The sequence below is a fragment of the Apus apus genome, chromosome 3, assembly GCF_020740795.1.
Source record: "Apus apus isolate bApuApu2 chromosome 3, bApuApu2.pri.cur, whole genome shotgun sequence".
Classification (NCBI taxonomy): Eukaryota; Metazoa; Chordata; class Aves; order Apodiformes; family Apodidae; genus Apus; species Apus apus.
The window spans coordinates 88165068-88186329 of NC_067284.1; the positions used below are offsets into that span (position 1 = coordinate 88165068).

Here is a 21262-nt window from a genome sequence, read left to right on the forward strand (position 1 = left end):
TTCTTAATAAAAAGCCTTATTTTTATTTTTAAAATGGTAAATTCTCATACTCTTCCCAAGGCAGAACAGAATACAGAAAATCCTGCAACAAGAAATAAGGTAAAAAAAAAATATATAATGGTGGGAAGGTGAGAAGCTCCATAAGTTTGTGTTGGTAGCACCATGAATTCCATCTTACGTGTATTGTCCATTTGACTCTGTATCAGAAGTTCATTTGATAACTTTAGATGATTTAATTTTCTTTATGTCATAGCGTTGCAGAATCAAAGTCCCATCTCTGAATTTTCCAACTTGTCCTGCAGGCCAAATGCTAGGCACTGATTTCTTCCTTTTGGCCTTCCTGAAATAGGAAGAGGGGAAAAAAAAAAGGTTAAGTGAAAAACAGAAACTCAGGAAAATGCTTAAGAGGGTGAAAAATGTCACCTATTTATAAGCCCTCAGTGTTTGGTATTATGGAATATCAAATCATAGCAGGTAATGACACCAGAACATTTATTACCTGCATAGCTAATCAAAATTTGCAGCATGTTACAGAATTACTTACATTTTAAAAAGCTTAGAAACACAAAGACTTCTGGATAGAGAAGTAAGAGAGTACCTTTCAGTGAACCTGCTACACTGGGATTAAGAATGCCACTTCACCTTTCAAGCCTCTGCATACTGTAGAATCATAGAATCCTAGGGGTTGGAAGGGACCTCGAAAGATCATCTAGTCCAACCCCCCTGCCAGAGCAGGGTCACCTAGAGCACATCACACAGGAAGGTGTCCAGGCGGGTCTTGAATGTCTCCAGAGAAGGAGACTCCACAACCTCTCTGGGCAGCCTGTTCCAGTGCTCTGTCACTCTCACAGTAAAAAAAATTTTTCTGATATTCACCTTAAACCTCCTATGCTCCAATTTGTATCCATTACTCCTTGTCCTATCACTGGTCATCACTGAAAAAAGCTTAGCTCCATCTTCTTGACACTCACCCTTCACGTATTTGTAAACATTGATGAGGTCACCCCTCAGTCTCCTTTTCTCCAAACTAAAGAGACCCAGCTCCCTCAGCCTTTCCTCAGAAGGGAGATGTTCCACTCCCTTAATCATCTTTGTGGCTCTGCGCTGGACTCTTTCCAGCAGTTCCCTGTCCTTCCTGAACTGAGGGGCCCAGAACTGGACACAATACTCCAGATGCGGCCTCACCAATGCAGAATAGAGGGGGAGGAGAACCTCTCTTGACCGACTAACCACACCCTTTCTAATGCACCCCAGGATGCCACTGGCCTTCTTAGCCACAAGGGCACACTGCTGGCTCATGGTCATCCTCCTGTCTACTAGAACCCCCAGGTCCCTTTCACCTACACTCCTCTCCAGCAGTTCAGCCCCCAACCTGTACTGGTACATGGCATTTTTCTTCCCCAAATGCAAAACTCTACACTTGCCCTTGTTGAACTTCATCAGGTTTTTCCCCGCCCAAGTCTCCAGCCTGTCTAGGTCTCTCTGAATGGCAGCACAGCCTTCTGGTGTGTCAGCCACTCCTCCCAGCTTGGTGTCATCAGCAAACTTGCTGAGGGTACATTCTGTACCCTCATCCAGGTCGTTGATGAAGATGTTGAACAACACCGGTCCCAGTACTGACCCCTGAGGGACTCCACTAGTCACAGGCCTCCAACTAGATTCTGCCCCATTAACTACAACTCTCTGACTTCTACCTTTCAACCAGTTCTTGATCCACCTCACTGCCTGATCATCAAACCCATACTTGATCAACTTATCTACAAGGATGCTGTGGGAGACGGTGTCAAATGCTTTACTGAAATCAAGATAGACCACATCCACTGCTCTACCATCATCTATCCACCTAGTAATTTCCTCATAGAAGGCTATAAGGTTAGTCAAACATGACTTACCCTTGGTAAAACCATGTTGACTGCTCTTGATGACCCCCATCTCCTTGATATGCCCAGAGATAGTGCCAAGGACAAGTTGTTCCATCACCTTTCCAGGGATGGAGGTGAGGCTGACCGGTCTATAGTTACCCGAGTCCTCCTTCTTGCCCTTCCTGTAGACTGGTGTGACATTTGCTATCCTCCAGTCCTCAGGCACCTCTCCTGTTACCCATGACTTACCGAAGATGATGGAGAGTGGACTAGCAATGACCTCCGCCAGCTCCCTCAGCACCCTTGGATGCATTTCATCTGGACCCATCGATTTATGTATGTCCAGATTACTCAACTGATCCCTAACCCAATCCTCATCTACCTGGGCAAACTCCTCCTTTATCTTGACTTCTACTGGGGCTATATGAGACTGGGGCTCATGGGGAAAGCCTGCAGGAGTAAAGACAGAGGCAAAGAAGGCATTCAGCACCTCTGCCTTCTTTATATCCTCTGTCACCAGGGCACCCACCTCATTCAGCAGTGGGCCTATATTGCCTCTGGTATTAGTTTTGTTGGCTATGTATTTGAAAAAGCCCTTTCTATTGTCCTTAACCCGACTTGCAAGGTTAAGTTCCAAGGAGGCCTTAGCTTTCCTAGTTGCCTCCCTACATTCTCTGACAACAGTCCTATATTCCTCCCAAGTAACCAGCCCCTCCTTCCATGATCTATAGATTTTCCTTTTCCACTTGAGTTTGCCCAGCAGTTCCTTTTTTAACCACGCTGGTCTCCTGGCTCCCTTACTAGATTCTCTACCCATTGGGACACACTGATCCTGTGCTTGCAAGAAGTGGTCCTGTAGCTTATGCTTTGCAGAAATTATTTCTTAGGGCAAATGCTTTGAGTAAGTGGTATATCCTGCAACCACACACAGGTTTTTCCACCCATCTTCAGCTTCAGCTGAAGTCTTAGACCTAAGTCAGGGCAGAACTGACATATTTTCAGTTAAGCTGTGTAACAAAGGTCTCTGAAACTGCTGAGACACAGAGCAGCATCACCATTTTGTGACTGAGTTGTTCTGCAGTTGGAGAAGTTCCTTCCACTGTGATCTGCATGACTTCTGGTACAAGTTGCATAGGGGAAATACACTGGAGACGTTATACAAAAGCGAATTAATTTTAACCACATTAAAACCAGCTCACCTGTCCTTCTGTTCTTTCTTCTTCTTCTTAAGAGAATCACCTTTATGTTCCTGTTTTTAAAGATACGTATTTTAATGGAAGAGAGCATCTTGGCTAAACAAGCATCTGCACACAAAACGTGGGGTAGCCTTTGCTTCACAGAGGACCAGGTGTTTAAAGCAGGTTGGGAGACCTGAGAGGGCAAGTGATGCAACACACTGCTAGGAGTACCCAGAGCCCTTCCTGTCACCTCATGTAAAGTACAGCCCTCTCGTGACCCACATGCTGCCCCTGCCATGTGAGGAGGCACAAATCCAGCTGTATGAGAAAAGAGGCTTGCTTCTTGGGCATGTGATGGATCCTTGGATTAAATATGGACTTGCTACCAGGCAGGTGTGCCCAGTTGACTGAGTGTACCTGTCAAATAACAGGGTTCAAACATGTATGGTCATGCACTGGATGAACTTTGAGCCACATGACAGAGGAGGTGAAGTAGGTCCTCTGGGAAAGAGAGTGGCAGGAAACAGGCGGATAGAACAATTACCCACCCTGCAGCCTGCTCCCACCTACATGAGGACTCCATGCCAAGGCAGGGAGTAGGCCTGGAGCCAGATGGGCTGTGCCAGAGGATGGATGCAACAGAAACCTCACCCTTGGTTTAAATAATCAGCAAGATCCTAGATGGCATTGTGCTGATATAAAACCAGATGAAGATCTGGCTCTCTGTGGTTAGACAGCATACAACAGACTTTAATTGAAGGCGATTTTTTTTCCCTTAAGAAGCAAGAAAAAAAAAAACACAAACAAAACTGCTGATTTTGTGTCATTGGTCTATCAGCCTCAAAGGATGAGGCAGTGAAACCCACCACAGCAGAAGCCTAACTTCACTTCACTTGTGCATACCAGCACACAACCAATTACAGGAGTCTTGCTGGAGCCAGGAACCCACTCCATGGGGAGCAGCAGGTGTCAAGCTAGGGCACTCCTCCTGCCCCTGAGGCGTTGTCTGTCAGGCTCTTGGGCTAGCTCTTACATGCTGTCTTTATGGAAAGAAAGTTTCACACAAACCTTTCCCTTATCGTCATCCTTCGCCATTTTTTTCTCTTTCATTTTCTCTTGGTAAGTCCTGTAGTTTACATGTTCCTTTTTGGGGGGCTGCAAAAAGATTGGGAGGGGTACCAGTGATAAAATTTTCAAATAGATTTTAAAAAGTGATCACACACTTGCATAGACAGTTTATTTCCTTTTGGATGAAAGAAAGGGACTTAAGGGATGAAAGGCAGACACAGAGACCCAGTCTTTCTTGGTGGAGACAGCAGAGAGGGATGTTTATGCTCTGTATGAATCCTAAGAGGTTTCTGCATACAAACTAAGCTAGATAGAAAACCCGTACTCCTCCCCACTCCCTCAAAATTATCTACATTTTTTTTTTCTTTTACACTACTGATGATAAATAAAACTATAAAGTTTTCTTTAACTCACTGGCAGAATGAAGCTTTAAAAAGCAAGCCCCTCCCTCTAACCATTTAGTTTTGAAAGGCCTGATTAAAAATTAATAAATGCTGTTTTCCACCCCGATCAGTCATATTCATCTATACAACATCCCTGATAATACACACATAGTAATTTCCCAAATGTCTACAGAAAACAGACAAGACAGAATAAAATATGTAAAAGTAAGGATGAAGTGGGAGAGGGGTCAGGGCAGGTGATCTTTTGTTTTAACGAAGTAGTGCCAAATCTCCACAGTGTTTTTTACCACCTTCCTGCACTGTAACAGCTGGGTGACCACCCACCACAAACCAAGTGACAACTACCTTAGCTCCCAGCATGATCGCACGCTCCTGTTCCCACATACGTTGTTCCTGCTTCTTGTAGCCAGTGATGCCAAACTTGTGCACTTCCAGACGAGCCTAGAACATTACAGAAAATTGCCAACATTTGGTCATTTGTCCAGCTTTCTGTAAAGTAACACTTGACAGGCTACAGTGAAGTCATACTGGCAAAGAAATGCTGGCTAACAGTCAAAATCAGGGGTTTTGATTCTCCTCATTTCACAGGAAACAATGTGTGGAATGTATGTCGTCTGTATAAAAGTCAATCCTGCCATGCTGCACAAAACAAAATGTGCTACCAATGTCACCCAGCGTTTACAGAGTGTCTTCATTTCTTGGCTGCAGAGCACTTCAACAGTGAGAAACATAGATGGACAGATGGTGGTTTGAATACACACATACATATAGTTGACGCTACATATTAATATCCTGGCAAAACCAGTGGTGAACTTACAATATTTTTAAAGACACTGGTTAAATCCCCACTGTTCTCATCAGTATGGAGCTCCATGAAGAATCTCCAGTGAGAGACTTCACTGGATCACACCATGTTCCTGAGCAGAGATCGGGCATATAAAACAGCCTGCACAGATCTGGAAACCAATCAGTATCTAAGAAGGCCAATGCTACTTATGCTCATAAAAGAACAGATGAGAACAAAAAGACAAATGGAAAAAAGTCATGTGCTGTTTCCAAAACAGATGCCAATATGCTTTTTCTTCTCTCCCACGTGAGATCAGAAATGGCCCTGAAAGAGCTATGCTACACATGAGGGCTACTTGTAGAGCTTTACACAACTAACATAGTAAACTTCCTCAGATTCTCACTGAAAGATGAGAAAGGCAGGGCACAGAGTTGTAACACAGAGCAGTTGATAACAGCCAGTAGCTCCTCCTTTGGCATGGCATGGAGCCAAAGTTACCTATTAAGAAATTCCCAGCTACGAGAGAGAACCTTTTCTGGAAGTGTTTCTCATGGGTCCCCATGGTAGCTTTACCCAAGATAAAAATACACACACCTGAACACTGAAATAGTGAAATTAAATAGGTCCTGCTGACTTACTTTTTCAAAGTTAAATTCTTGCTTGTTCCCATTTTTCTCTTCATCCACTATTTTGGTCTATAAACAAAACAAAACATTTAAAATTAGGATAACAAATAACATGTTTAAATGCTGATTGCAATAGTTTTTTGGAAAGCAGTGAAAAGTGAAATGAATTGCAGGGAAGAATACATAGCTTTCCAGCAGTATATTTTTCTAGCTTAATTACCTAGATTTATTAAAAGAGACAGTCTCAATGACATTGTTAATATGCAGATACTATAGGGTCTTACTGGAACAACCGTGCACAATTTATAGGGTATCATTATAGCTCAGTGTCAGATGTCCTGCATTTTCTCTCTTGATATCTGCTTACAAAGAGCTTCATAATTCAGAAATACATTAGTAACTACAATTAATCTTTATACCTTCAAATATAAATTACATTTTGTAAGAGAAAAACTGCCACATGTGAACTACGTGTCACGCATATTTCCACTTCCAAATCCATACAAACTTCTAATGCAGGACAAGACTTGAACTTTAAATAACTTCTAGACAGAGAGTGCAGTGATAATAGTGAATGAGTGGCAACACACAGAACAAACTTAATTTGAAATTGCATGGACATATATTAGTGCACACATTCACCTTAACTGATCCAAGAGAAACAACTCCAAAAAAAGCACTGCCAGCAAATGGCAGGCCCCACTTAATGCTGTTTAAAGAAACTACTTGCTCAAAATGAGATCAGCAAAAACGACATCTTTTCTACTCCACAATTTACACAAAGACCTTCTATCTGCAGTTCTCAGTCTGGAAGAGAACACTCTAGGGGGGACAGATTGTAGCGTAGGAAGAAAAAGAAGCAAAAGAAGCACAAAATCCTCAGGGAGAGCTCCACACCTGCTTGCTACAGGGGTGTCCCACATGGGACACTTCAGAGCAGTAATAAATCTCCCAGGGTTATTTTATTATGTGTCTGACTCCTGATTTCAGGGAGGATATTGTGAACCACCTCTCTGAGCAGATGCTCTGACTGCTCCCAAACATGCTGGTACAGGCAGGCAGCACTGGCAGGAAAACTGCAGTCTGTACAAGAGTAGCATCCTCTTATCTTTCCCTGTTTACTCTTGAGGGCACTCTGTCCTGTCTGAGGAAGCAGGAGTAACACGTGTGTATTTAAATTGAACCTGAATGCTTTGAACACATTTCTTTTTTGCAACTCCAGGATGTTAAGTCACATTGAGTCTCAGGGTCAGGTCCCAGGGTTATATCGGGTCTTCCGTCGGCACCCATCAGAGCCAAACCCAAACTTCTCTCAACTCATCAAAAGCTTCTATATAAAAATTGCCCATTTCAACAAGAAGAAACAAAAACACACACCCCCCCCCCGGTTATTTTCTGAGTACTTTAGTAACAAAGCTTAACACCAGTTTTTTAGGGCAGAAAACCTTTAGTTGCAAAACCCATGAGAAAATAAAAATCTACCGCTATCTTTAGAGTAAAACATGCCAGGAAAAGCACAGTAATTCACGGATTCAACCAACTCCTTGGTTAGCCTTTGAACTTCCCAACTCCAGGCACTTGAACCCCAGATACCAGTAAGCCCGCCTGAATTCAAGACAGTCTTGTGCTGGGCCATCAGAGCTTATTTTAGAATTGGGTTTCTGATGTTATGGCCATAAACACAACTGAAAGAAAACAACCAGAGAACCTGTAAGATCTGGAGACCAACCAGCAAGCAAGGAACCCCTCTGCTTGGTGTGGAAGGCAGCTCTGCTTCCAATCTGGACTAATCTGGACTGTTTAAGTAACTCAGCTACAGTTTTTTGGTAGCACAAGGGAATGCAGGACCCAGGAACCAAACTAGAAGACAGAGATGTAATGCTGTCATGCCTTTCCCCCCATTGACCACCCACGACCTGTCCTCCAAGAAAAATGTTACTTGTGAACAGTCAAATGCTGCCATGATGCCAGAGAAGAGGAGGATGATTTGGTACTTCACATCCACACCTATTCCAAAGATTCAAGCAGCACACAAAACGTTTGGGCAGAGAAGTAACCAAAAAACTTTGCTTTCCATTTCATTCGCTGCTTGCTGTATCAGAGGTCCTATCTGCAGCCCAATTTAGGATAGGATACACCTATTTAAAATACGGGGTATTTATCCAGAGATCTTCTGAAACTGAAGAGTCTTCAAGCCCTGCTTCAGCCGGCCCCTGCCAGCAAGAATCAGCAGGGCTGGAGGCCACCAAGCCGAGCACGCAGACCGCAGAAGGATCCTGGATTTACAGGAAGCTGTTATCAGCAAGAGGAAAGAAACTGCTAGGCACGGGAAGGGGAGAACAACGGAGGGTACCTCACGCTTTACGCTGGCAGGCCGTGGAGACAGCAAAACCAGCCCCAAACACGCAGAAGGTCTGGGCTGGTTTTAACTGTCAGCAGGAACAGGCATCCCGGCCCGACGCCTGCTCAGCGTAAACCCGCTGGGACGGCCTTACAAAACGCCGCCACCCGCGATGCGTGCACCCGAGCCGAGCCCGGCAGCGCCGGCGCCGAGCCCCGCCGCCAGCGGGCGGCTGCGGGGGCCGGCAGCGCGAGACCCCCGGCCGCCCCGCACCCGCCGCCCGGCCCTACCTGCGCACCGCCGGCGGGCGCTGCCGCGGGGCCGGGCCGCCCTGTCCTCTTCCTCCCGCGGAACACAACCACCTCCACGGCCGGCGGGGCGGCGGGGCCCGGCGGGGCGGCCTCGGCAGCGCCCAGCTCGGCCCGCAGCTCCCCGAAGAAGTCGCGGGCTCCGCGCCGCCCGCCCGCTGCCCCGCCAGCGCTGCCCGCCGCCGCCTGCGCTGCCCGCCGCTCCTGCTCCTGCCGCTCCTGCCGCTCCTGCTCCTGCTGCTGCTGGTGCTCCTGCTCCGCCGCCGCCGCCCCGCTGCTCCCGGCGGCTCCCCGCGCCCCGGGCTCCTCACCTGCGTGCCCAACACAGGCCGCGCTCAGCTCCAGAATGAACGCCCCGGCCCCCTTCCCTTCCCGGCCCGCAAGGGAGGCCGCGGCTCTGCCAGCCCCGGCGCAGCGCCCGGCCCGGCCCCGCAGCCCGGCCCCGTCCCGCACCCAGGTCGTAGAGGGCCTCCAGCACCGCCTCCAGCCGCCGCCGCGACCCCATGGCTGCCGCGCGGCCGGCGGGCGGGAGGACGTTTGGCCCGCAGCGGCTCCCGTCGCCCGCGGGATGGCCCCGCCCCGCGCCCGGCCCCCGCGCCCTGCCCCGCAGCGCCGCGAGCAGCCGGGCCGGGGCGGCGCGCGCCCACGGGCGGGCGCGAGGCCCCCGCGGCGGGGCAGGGCGGGCGCGCGGGGCGGCGCGCGCAGGAGCATGGCGGCGGCGGGCGGGCGGGCGCGGCGCGCGGCGCCCGCGTTCTCGGTAGGTGGCGGGGGGGGGGGGAAAGGGGGTCCCGCCTCAGCCCCGCACCGCCCCGCACCGCCGCCGTGCCGCTCGCTGGGGAGCGGGGGGACGGCGCGGGGCGCTCCCGGGGCCTCCGCCGGGCGCGGGAGTGTCGCGCACAGCTGCCCCGCTCCCGCCGCCTTCCCCGGGCGGCGCGGCGCTCCGCGGGCCTGGGCGCGGCCTCTCCGCAGCCACGCGTCGCGGCCGAGCGGGAGCGGGCGCCTCCCCGCACAGCTGGCCCTCGGCAGCCGCCGCTGGCCCGGCGCGGCTGCCCCTGCCCCTGCCGGCTTCCCGGGTGCCTGTCGCGGCAGCCGCGGCAGCCACAGCTCCTGCTCCGCAGCGCCGCTTCCCTCTCTCCGCAGGCGCGGCGTGGGGAGGGCGGGAAGGGGCTCCCGCTTCCCGCCAGGGGGGTTTCCTGGCAGGGAGCCTGGCTGGGGCGGCAGGTGCCGGAGCACGGCGCGCTTGGCGAGGCCGCCCCGCAGCTGTCTGCGGGACAGAAACCCGCCAGCAGCAACCGGCTCAGCGCTGGAAAACTCCGTCATGAAGCAGCTGAAATGGGCTTTCCCGTGTTATGTGGTGGAAATGGCTTCATTTTCTGTGTTTTTTTTCGGGCAGCTTCTATTCCACCCACCTCAGACAGAGATTTGGGGGTGGGTGGCCAAACCTTGCTTTCTGCCGGGAATTAGGGGTGGGGACTGGGGAAGAGAGGGAAATAGTGCCTGGTTTTGGCAGAGGTTCACAAACTTCTGTCTGTCCTTGGCTGTGTGCTGGCATCCCAAGGGCATCATGAGCCCCCCGTTTCATTGCTTCAGAGGTTATGTGGCAGCAGAGGAATTCCAGGTCCCACTGTTTCACTTTTGTACTCCAGTAACCATGCACATACCTGAATTGTCTGATGTCAAGGTGTCCGACAGCATATTTTATAAATGTGTTCTCTACCGGTCAGCAACCGAAGCTGTAGCAACAGCTTGGCTATAACGTGTAAAAGCAGCGTTTCTCTACGTTAGCAGTTGGTAAGGTGTGTGTGTGTTTTGGTACCCTCAGTGCTACTTGGGGACAGGGCGTGAAAACGCCTATTGCTGTGGAGAGAAATCACTTGCACTTCCAATCTGGAAATGTGAAATGAGGGGCAGTGGCAGAGAGGTGGCTTTTCATTTGGCTGCAGCCTTTGCACAGCTCTGCTCACCAGAGCCGTGCTGGGGAATGGCTGTAGCAGTGCAGGGACTGCTGAGGTGGCTGATGATACCCGAGCTGAGTGCTGGGTTTCTTTGTCTGCATTTCCTGCAGCAGTTGCATGCTGCTTTAGACTTCAGTAATCGGAATAGAACTTGCTCAGATTTTTGAGCAATGACTTGTCATGTACTGATCTAAGCAGGTTTACACTTAGAGCCACCTAATATTTCCTGAGGATATTCTGAGCTATCTTTTGCTCCTAACAGGGTATAAGGTTGTTTTTTTTTCCTGTTTTCGGTCAAGGGGATTGATAAAAGGTGTCAATGGCAACAAATGGCTAATGCAAACTATTACCAGCCGCCTCAACAGATCTTAGCTTACTTGGCTCTTGCAAAACACCCAACTAGTTGAATGCTGTGGAGGGGGAAAGATTGAAAGCTGTAATGCTTAAAAATGCAGGAAAAAAATCCCACTGGAAACTTTAAATTAATACGGGCCTGGGTTTAATACTTTGTATAGGACTGTTTTGAAAGTCCCTGGAGAGTCTTTCCTTCACTTACTGAGCGACAATTATCTAAACTACAAAAGTGAAAAGTTAGGTGATCTCCCAAATGCTGCTGTAGTAGGATGATATTCAAATGTGACTATGCCATGTGGGGAGAAGAATGAGGAAGTCAAATGTTATAGTAGGGTTTGTGTTCTCTGGCGAAATTAAATTGGCTTTCAGTACGGTTATGGCTTTGAAGGCCTTTTTGTTGTTCTTCTTAAGTGGAGATATTCCTCATTTGGGTTTTTTCGTTTTGCCAAATTATCTGTTGTTGATGAATAGACAGAAGCTAAATACTTGCTCTCTACTTACTTTAAATGTCAAATGCTTTTGGTAGTGTTGCTGATGTGGCTGTGATCAGCTGGCAGTGAAACATGACTCCCTCTCCCAATGTTGAAAGCTCAGCTGCCTTTGCTGGGCATTTTGTTTATCTGTTCCTGGTGTTCTCCTGTGTGTTTGCTGGCTAGATGTTCCTCTCAACACCAGAAAAGGTCACTGTAAGAGCCCATGAAACAACATGTTTTGTCCTTCATTGTCAGAATAGTTCTGCACCGGCTGCATACAGGGAGAGGCAGCAGAATGAATGAAAGGGTTTCCTGTGGATCCCCTTCCCCTTGACGTGGTGCTATGAGGGGAGACACAAATGTTTTTTATTTATCATCTTCTTTTAATGAATATTTTTGATCATAACAAATACTTTATATTTGTGTTTCACAGAGGCTTGCTTCAGTTGCCTTGCTTGTCTGGTGGCTCTTGCTGCTCTTTTGAAGTTTAGTAAAATAGAATTTTGGCTTTGAAAGGACAGTCATACAAACTGTGGTGTTAGAGCAGATAGTAGGAGACCTCTCCAGCACAGGGGATGCCTGCTGACTCATGGGGGAGAGTTTTGTCAGTGAGATTTCTGCAGTGGTATGGATCCACAGTTAGTTCTTGATGTACCATTTGTTTTCCTGCTTAGCAGTGATGGTGCTTACTCAGAGGCTCTGCTCTCTTTTTTATCTACGTGTGCACCATATTACATTTTGATCTTCACATGGCTGATAATGGCTTTTTTGTTTGTTCCTGCCTGACTGTGGTTTATGTACTCTGTGTCCAAACTTGACATAAGCCAGCAAAAATCACCAAGGTTCCAGATGCTACTTAAGGTAGTGGGGATTTTTATTTTTTTTGTGTGTTGATGATTGTGTTTTTATAATGTCATCCAAGGCATTGTCTTCATGCAACTGTGAGAGAGGAAATCAAAGGTGTTCTAGGTAATACCTATTAATCACAGAGAGGCTGGAGGGGAGGCACTTCAGCTTTTAAAGCTAAAGTGTTCTCTCAGCATCTTCCAGTCAGGCAGAACGAAGTAATGTGGTATAGAGTGATTTGGGCATCTTTGCAGTTAGAAAGGGTTGAAGGGTTTTTTTTTTGAGGGGGCTTTTGTTGGTTGGTTTTCTTTGTTTTCTTTCCATTTGCAGCATTGTTCCAAGCAGGTGGCATTTGTTCACGCACTCAGAATGTGGAATGCAGACACTGCGGAAAGCTAAAAAAGCCCCCAGACATTGCAAAAATATTACACGCTGTTCTTTTGATACTGTAGCCAAGCAGACCACTGAATGGCTTGAGACAGTGTCTCATTCTTTATTTGCATGTTCCTAGCAGAAAGAGCTCACGTCAAAGAAAAGAGATGAGTTTGAAGATATCTTGGAGGAAAGACGATTGTCCAGCGACTTGAGATACGCGATGAAATGTTACACACCTGTCATCTACAAGGGACTTTCACCTTGCAAGCCAAACGCTATTAAAAGTGCTGTTCTCCAGTCAGAGCAAGTTCAGTATGTTATCAAGCAGGTGAGGTGGGACATGGAGCTGTAAGACCAGGTAGATTGAACACAGCCAAACTTTGTGTAGCAGCAGGGAAAAAAGTTACTGCTGACACAATAGCTGTAGCTTGAAAGATGGTCCAGTAAATTGGCAACTTGAGACCTGTTTTGGCAGGAAAAACAAATACTGATTTACCACGGAGTTGCCACTAAAGCTGTTAGATAGCTCTTTCATTAAATAATGTTTAGATTTTGCATATGAGACACTTCACTACCTAAATTATCCAATGTGCTTGACTTTTCTCCTCCTCTACTCTTCTCACCACAGAGCAGCATTGTGAAAGACATAAGCACTCCTTCTTAGTAGATTTTTTTGTACTTTCGGGATGTCTTGTAGGAATTTTATAGGCTAGTGATATTTATGAATCAGTCATAAATGCTACATTCCCTAAAATGAGAGTTATATTTCACAGAAAATTATTTTAAATAGAAACTCTCTCTAAGATGTAACCATATTTTTTGTTTTAAGAGGAAGAGCAGCTACTACTTTGTAATGAATTTATGCCTCCTGTCTTGATGGAGTTTGCACAGCTTTACACAGACATACTAGAATTTGTTCTTGTGACAGGTTGCTCGGGTTACTAATGTTCAGTATGTGAAATTAGGTGCATTTGTTTCTACTTGCTGTATGTGACTGGTCTGGTTTTTGATTCCTGATTTTGGGGAATAAGTGCTAAGTTCTGTCATGGTTCACAGACGATCAACTGTGTGCTAAGCCTTTTACTGGTGAATGAGAACAGTATCACTTCCTCTAGAGAAAAATTAGAGTTATTTTTTGGCTTTTTATGACAGATTGATTTTCTGAGGCTTAAGTGGAAACAGTTTTTGGCTTATTTAAACGGTTAAAATAATCAGTTACAGCTACATATGAAAATATGCAGGATGAAGGATAGTGCATTTATTAAAACACAAGTAGGGTGAGATAGATTGGAGGAGATGGATTTTCTCATATCTTACAAAATAGAAATAATAGGTAAGCAGTGCTGGCCTCTAAATAGAGCCATGCTTTTTTTGAGGCTTTCTTGCCTGCCATTCCTCCTCATTCCTCCTCCATGTTCGGTAAAAGGCATGTTCCTCATTCCATACCAGTAAAAGACTAGCTTTTCAATTGAATATTTCTAGATTCAAAGTATCAAATAGGGGAGACAACCCTTATTTAAATCTGTTTTAAGAAACTTCAAAAGGGAATGTGCATCATAACAGAAAAAAGATCATTGATATGCAAAGTTGGTAGAGAGTGTTTTGCATGCATTTCTGCTACATTGCCAAAATAATACATTCTAAGGAAATTGAAGTGTGATAGGGCGGAGGTTCTTCAGCCAAGTCTTAAAATCTAACACAAATGAACTTCAAAGATTTAAGTTGTGAATATCTCTGCAAACATATCTTTTATTTTACCAGCCAAAGAACACTGTACACAGCCTTCTTCAGACCAACAATATAGGAAATGTCCTTTGAAATTAAATCTTCTCTGAAGATGCCATGGGTTAAAACATTCAGATGGTGTGTTAAGGGGGGGAAATTGTTGCATATCACCTCCCTGCCATCGACATCTAAGCTTACTCTTCATATTGAACGGATTTAACTTGGCTTTCTCTTGTTTGTTGATCCCAGATTCTGTGTGATTAGATGCATGCCTATCACATAAAAATAAAACCTTGCTTAACACTGTAGTAGTTCTGCCATAATTGTTGTGGCACATTGTGTGCATGGGCAAGGAGAATGGAACAACATCTGGCTACTATTTTCTTTATGATGTTTCTCTTTAGTTAGCAAAAGAGATGGGAGAATCACCTGATATTGTTCAAGAAGAAGCCACAGAAATCCTGGATGAGATGGGCCACAGTATGCAATTAGGAGCTGTCAGATTTTTTGCCTTTACTCTCAGCAAGATATTTAAACGGCTTTTCCAGAGAGTTTGTGTGAACGAAGAAGGAATGCAGAGAGTAAGTACTAGTGGGGAAAAAAAAAAGGTGTAATATTTTCATACCAGTCACTTGAACAGAGTCTCGTCTTTGCTCCAAGTAAAAAATTTGAAAAATACTCTTAAAAAAAGAGACTGCACTGGTGTTTATTACTGCATGTTTTAATAAGGGGGAAAAAAGACAGGTGGTATGTAAGTATTTTAGAGGCAAACAGTCAGCAGGACTTTTTGTACATTTTCCAAATGCCTCCCATATTGCAGTCATATGTGAGTGATTCTGTTAGTTCAGCCATTGGGAGAGTGTTTCAATCTGATATTATAAATTTAATAATGCATTTAACTGAATTGGGGGTGGAAACTTGGTGTTATGTGTCTGAGTGGGCTGGCTGTTCTACAAAATCTTCTTAGAGTTGAAAGTGGTGAAACCTCTGAGGCCAGAGGTACTTTTAAGCTTGCCCCAGTTTCATGGGGATCTGTTGTCCCCCTGTTTCATTGCAGGGTGCTGCTGTTCTAGAGGGTGCAGTGCATTCCCTAGAAGACAGCAATGTCAGCCCTGGCAACCCCTGTTGGGTTTCCCATCCTCATCAAAAGGGATTTGAATTAGACTGTAACATAATGAGGTGGCCCTGGCTTTTGAGTCCTGCCATGCTTGTGAACAACAGGTTGCTAGTCTGGAAACTTGCTCAAAATTTTCTATGGCTCCATGCTGAAAAAGGTACAGTGAGTGGACAAAGCACCCTCAAACAAACCAGCTTCTGTTTGTCTTAAGCCCTTCTGCAAACTGCAGCAGGCACTCCCTAAATATTTGAACAATATTGTTTGTTCTGTTGTTTTTTTTTATTTTTTCAGTTGCAACATGCCATTCAAGAGCATCCAGTTGTGCTGCTGCCCAGTCACCGAAGCTATGTAGACTTTTTGATGCTGTCTTATTTGCTATATACGTATGACTTGGCTTTGCCTGTCATTGCTGCAGGAATAGGCAAGTATGGTTTTTTAACAGTGTTTTCAGGATTCAGAGAATTGATAGCAAGCGAGCTGGCAGCTGCTTCTGTAGGTAGTTTTAACTTCTGTTCCAAGTATATCATGTGAAAACCTTCTTGAGTGAGATGCTTAAAACATCTGAAAGCCTCTCATCTGTGCTGAGACCAATCAAATGTGATTTTTCTCATAACAAGTTTGCTTAGAAGTACCTGATCTGTAAACCCAGGTCTTCTGAGCAGGCAGACAGAAACCTCAGATCTGCTGCAGCACTGTATGCACACAGGCAAGCTAGTAAAGATCTGGGAACCTACTGCTGTCCTATAGTTTACTTTTCCAATTGAGAGGTTAGGAAGACCAGTAGAAAATCAGCAAAATTGTAGGAATTGATAGGGAAGAAAAGATTCTGCTGTTCTGTGTAAGTGGTATCCTCTTTAATTGTGATGACCTCATTCTGCATCCCCTCCCAGCTCATGTGGCTGGTATCCATGGAACAGCTGGTTCCACTGCTAAAGCCTGAGGCAAAGTAGGTGTTGAGCACCTCAGCCTTTTCCTCATCCTTTGTTACTAAGATTCCCTCTGCATCCAATAAAGGATAGAGATTTTTCCTGATCCTCCTTTTGTTGTTAATGAATTTACGGAGACATTTTTTATTATCCCTAACAGCTGTAGCTAGTTTGAGCTTCAGCTGTGCTTTGGCTCTCCTAATTTTCACCCTGCACAGGTTCACTTCATCTTTATAGACTTCATGAGTGACCTGTCCCCTCTTCCAAAGGTCATAGACTCTCTTTTTGTTCCTAAGGTCCAGCCAAAGGTCCCTATTTAGCCAGGCTGGTCTCCTACCCAGCTTACTGGTTTTTCAGCACACAGGGACAGCAGCTCCTGTGCCTTTAAAACTTCTTTCTTGAAGTATGTCCAGCCTTCCTGGACTCCTTTATCCTTCAAGGCAGCCTCCCAAGGGACTTTGTCAGTCAATCTTCTGAGCAGTTCAAAGTTTGCCCTCTGGAAGTCTAAGGTTGCAGTTTTACTAGCCTCTCTCCTTGTTTCTTCAAGGATCAATAGCTCAATCATCTCATGATCACTCTGCCCTAGAGCGCCTCCAACTTTTACTTCCCCTGTTCACCAGAAGCAGGTCCAGGAGGGCACCCTCCCTGGTCAGCTCACTTACCAGCTGTGTGAGGAGGTTATCTTCCGCACATTCCAGGAACCTCTTGGAGTGTTCCCTCTCTGCTGTGTTGTATTCCCAGCAGATGTCTGGGAAGTTAAAGTCCCCCACAAGAACAACAGCAAGTGACTGGGAGATTTCTCCCAACTGCTTATAAAAAGCTTCATCCACCTCACTGCTCTAGACCTCCCAACCAAAGCAGACTCCCACAGTGATATCAGCTTTATTGGCCCTTAACCTAATCCAAACACTCTCAACCTCATCATGACTAGACTTGATTTCCAAGCTCTCACAGCATTCTCTAACATACAGGGCCACTCCACCCCCTCTCCTTCCCCTCCTGAAGAGCTTGTAGCCATCGATTGTGGTACTCCAGCTGTGTGATGCATCTCACCACGTTTCTGTGATAGCCACTATGTCATAGTTTTCTTGGTGTATCATGGCTTCAAGCTCCCCCTGTTTGTTGCTCATACTGTGTGCATTGGTATAGATGCACTTCAGATGAGCTAATGATTCCAACACCTTTTTTCCACTGTGGGCTCCGTTTCCTACCAGACCCTTCTCAGGTGCTTCCATGATTTCTAAACATCTATCCTTTCTCTCAAATGAAACAGCAGAGTGAGAATCCTCCCTAGTCCACCATCCTTCAAGCCCTGGCATATTTCTCTTGGACTTGTCCTATTTATCTCCCCTTCCCCCTTCATATCTAGTTTAAAGCCCTGTCAGTGACCCCTGCTAACTCCTGCCCCAAAAGCCCATTGCTCCTGTGGGACAGGTGCATCCCACCTGCTACCAGCAGGCCAAGTGTCTCATATAGCAACCCGTGATCAAAAAACCCAAAGCCCTGCCTATGGCACCAGTTGTGTAGCCATGCATTGATCTGCAGACTCCTCCTGTTTATCTCTTCATCCTTTCTTGCAACAGGAATGGAGGCGAACACTATTTTTACTCCAGACCCCCTAACCAGCCATCCCAGCACCCTGAAGTCTCTCTTCATTGCCCTTGGACAATGGCATCACTGCCAATTTAATCACTGCCAACCTGAAAAACTAGCAGTAGATAGTAGTCAGAGGGCTGCACCAGATCCGTTTCCTTTTAACATCTCTAATCCGAGCCCCAGGGAGGCAGCAGACTTCCCTGTGGGATGGGTCTGGTCAACAAATGGGCCCTTTTGTTCCGCTCAGAAGGCAGTCACCCACCACAGTTACTCTCCTTTTCTTCTTAGTTGAGTAAGTCCTAAGGCATGGGGTGAGTGACAAGCCCTAGGTGATTCACTAGATGGATCTACCTCTCCATCTTCATTTGCCTGGCCCTGAAGTTCCAGAGCCTCCTACCTATTTTTCAAGGGCAACTGGGAGGGTGGAGGGGGGCTGTGAGGGTTTTCATTTGCCATTCCAAGGAGCAGGAACCTCCCTCCATTCCTCCCTGTCCTGTGAGTTCCCTCCTGTCTGATGACAGGAGGGGAGGGGATCCATCATCACTTGTTCAAGAACTTCTTCCATCTGCCCTTGCCTTAGGGTGTGGTTCCACCAATCTATTTCGCTTTTGCATTCTGGTGCTTCTTTACCTTTCTACCTCCTCCCTCAGTTCAACCACCGGCCTGAGCAGATCATTTACTTGCTCACATCGCACACACGCGGTGTCACGGGCTCCCTCGGGTACCAGCGCCAGGCTCAGGCACTCGCTGCAGCCCCAGACCTGCAAGGCCACCTGTCTGCATGAAAGCTCAGTCTGAGTTCCCACATTCTGTCTCACTGCGGCTTTTGGTCGTGTTGTGGCCACGAGCGTCTGTCTAGCTCAAAGAAAGCAACCGCTGCTTGCTGCTCCTCGCGTGCCCCGCGCACACCCGCACCAAATGGCTTGTGCTGACCCGCTCCTGCTGGCTCGCGCTGCTCTCTGCGATGGCCGGTGCTGCAGCTGCCTGCTCTGAGGGAGCTGCCAAGAGGCCGCTTTTACATTTTGCTGCGGTTCCCAGACACACCCCTGGCACCTCAGCCCTCCGGTTCCTTGCAGGATTCCCACTCAGTCTTGGGTCTCCCCGCTCTGCCCCCGGTTTCACCATCTCCAGGAAGCCCGGCCCCGTCTCAAAACTCTCTCAGTAATGAAAAGGAACAGCTCTCACCGCTGCTGTGGAGCGGATAGTGTTTGGGTATTTTGGGGTCAAAGTTCTTCAGAACTAGGGGCTTGCTGCTTGATTATGCTACTGTATGTGTTTATTACTTTAAATTCCTCTGGAGAAGTTCTCTGTAGTTGTATTTACTACATATTGTGCTAGAGGTTCACAAGACGTGATGTACAAACTGGCTCTCAAAAGTGGTGCTTGTGCTGAGTGGAGAGACTCTCCTAATACAGGTTGTAAACGCTTCTGCTTTGTTAGTTATCTCTTGGCTTCGGGCAGCATATGGATAGATCCATGGGGATTAGCTGAGGGGAAGTTAACAGTAGCCATAGTACAGGCTCTGTGCATTAGGGTGAATCTGGCTGGTGCTGGGATTGTGTTTCTGTCTCAGGTCTTGGGAGTAAGTCAGATGAGCGGCTCAAAGCTGGTGAGGTGGTGTGGCCTTGAGGTACATGAAAGAATTCATTTGAGTCCCAGTTTGGGTGGTGGATAGAGGCACTGGACATGCAGCTGGCATCTTGATTGGGAGGTTGAGTGTGTAGGAGGAGGATGGAAGTACAGGAGGAGATAGAGTATGTGTTGTGCTGAGAGAGGGAGGGTAGTAGGAGGGTAAGGGGAAAAGATAGACCTCTGCACATGGGGAGCTTTGACAGCTGCTATTGCTGCCCAGGGTCCTGGAGCCGATATCCTTTTATCTATCTTGTATTTATATATATCTCCCACATATGTATGTCTGTGTGACATATTCTATGACATCTTCAAGGCAGTTGTTCTCAGCATGTGAAATGTGAATTTATTTTACTGAGTGAATCTCTGCTCTCAAGTGTCTCATGGATGGAGGTGGCAAGGAGGCCAGTTGCTGTGTAGACTTGTTTTAAATGCCTCCCTAAGACATTTCTTAAGATTTGTTTCCTGGTTTTGACAACTGAAGTGTTGACCATGATTACTTAAAACTAGAAAACAAAAAAATATTTTAGCTGGTTTAGTCTACCCCTACTGACGTGATGGGTCAGGATCTCAAATGGTATAATTTACTGCAGCTGGTGAGTTAATTTCCATGTCTTGTAGGCTCCATTCAGAAGTAACTGATCTTTCTGAAGATGAGAGAGATGGTGTACTTAAAAAAACTATGGTCTTTATTATGGCTGAAATCTGACCATCTAAAGAAAATAAATGGCTCTAACTGAAGGCTGTTTACCAAAAAAAATTAAATAATATTAGAAAATGCCATTAATGTCTACAGAAGTCTTACTAGATGATTGGAAAGCAAATAAAGTAATCGCAACAACAGAATCCTTGAAAGAGATCTCCTTTATTCTGGTAATTGAGTCAAAGTATTAGAGAAAGTGGTTGATTCTGCTGGCTGATACTAACAAGTTTTATGTGTGTGGGTTTTGTTTGATTGTTTTTCAGATTTCCTAGGAATGAAGATAGTTGGTGAGCTGCTACGAAGGGCTGGTGCCTTCTTTATGCGACGTTCCTTTAGTGGGAACAGACTCTACTGGGCAGTGTTTGCTGAATATGTAAAAACGATGTTAAGGGTAAATAAATTACTGAACTCTCAAAACATTTGCTTAAGAAATACTTGGTTGAAATGATGCAGTGAAATGTGCTCAATGGTATATTGATGAGATTGAAAGTCTTCACTGTGATTTCATTAAATGTGTTTTACCTCAGAATTGCTGTAGGTGAAGAGCATACATGCACTCTCTTTTCATTATAGCTCAGCAGTAGGTGGTAAACAAATTGCTGCTCATCAGTTGCTTTGGATCATGTGCCCATATCTCATGACAGACAATCTTTTAATTAGTTTAACTATATGATGCGGCAATTACAAGGAATGAATATAGGCTTAGAGATGACTGAAATAAGACGTGCCTGGCTTCCATTCAAAAAACTTACTCAAGTACTTAAACGTATTTGTGGGCAGTAGAGAATAAATGTTTTTCTTTTTCTGACCAGCTTGTTTTGTTTTACTTTTGAAGAGTGGCTATGCCCCAATTGAGTTTTTTCTTGAAGGGACCAGAAGCCGCACCGCCAAGACTCTGACTCCAAAGTTTGGTAGGTTTGTTGAAAACTTGGAACTTCTAATAACTGTTAGTGTTTTGATTAGTGGCTATATGCTTTGTAAGTTCTTCA

General features: G+C 46.1%; 2 protein-coding genes across 3 annotated transcripts in view; one reads left to right on the plus strand and one right to left on the minus strand.

Annotated features, from left to right (window-relative positions):
• On the minus strand, window positions 1-9128 carry C3H1orf131 (chromosome 3 C1orf131 homolog). The gene is made up of 7 exons (XM_051616205.1): window positions 9028-9128; window positions 8557-8885; window positions 5938-5994; window positions 4858-4953; window positions 4109-4195; window positions 3062-3111; window positions 1-340 (listed from the first exon to the last, which is right to left on the minus strand). The coding sequence occupies exons 1-7, from the start codon at window positions 9077-9079 to the stop codon at window positions 211-213; spliced, it is 801 nt and encodes a 266-aa protein (XP_051472165.1). The 5' UTR covers window positions 9080-9128; the 3' UTR covers window positions 1-210.
• The window catches only part of GNPAT (glyceronephosphate O-acyltransferase), a 23880-nt gene continuing 11745 nt past the window's right edge, over window positions 9128-21262 (plus strand). Inside the window, exons 1-6 of one of the 2 annotated variants that reach the window (XM_051616202.1) lie at window positions 9128-9331; window positions 12714-12905; window positions 14707-14883; window positions 15711-15840; window positions 20537-20664; window positions 21109-21184. In XM_051616202.1, the coding sequence (XP_051472162.1) occupies window positions 9143-9331; window positions 12714-12905; window positions 14707-14883; window positions 15711-15840; window positions 20537-20664; window positions 21109-21184 (892 nt within the window). In that variant the 5' untranslated portion in view covers window positions 9128-9142. The remainder of the gene's footprint in view (window positions 9332-12713; window positions 12906-14706; window positions 14884-15710; window positions 15841-20536; window positions 20665-21108; window positions 21185-21262) is intronic. The other variant, XM_051616204.1, reaches the window with a different exon arrangement.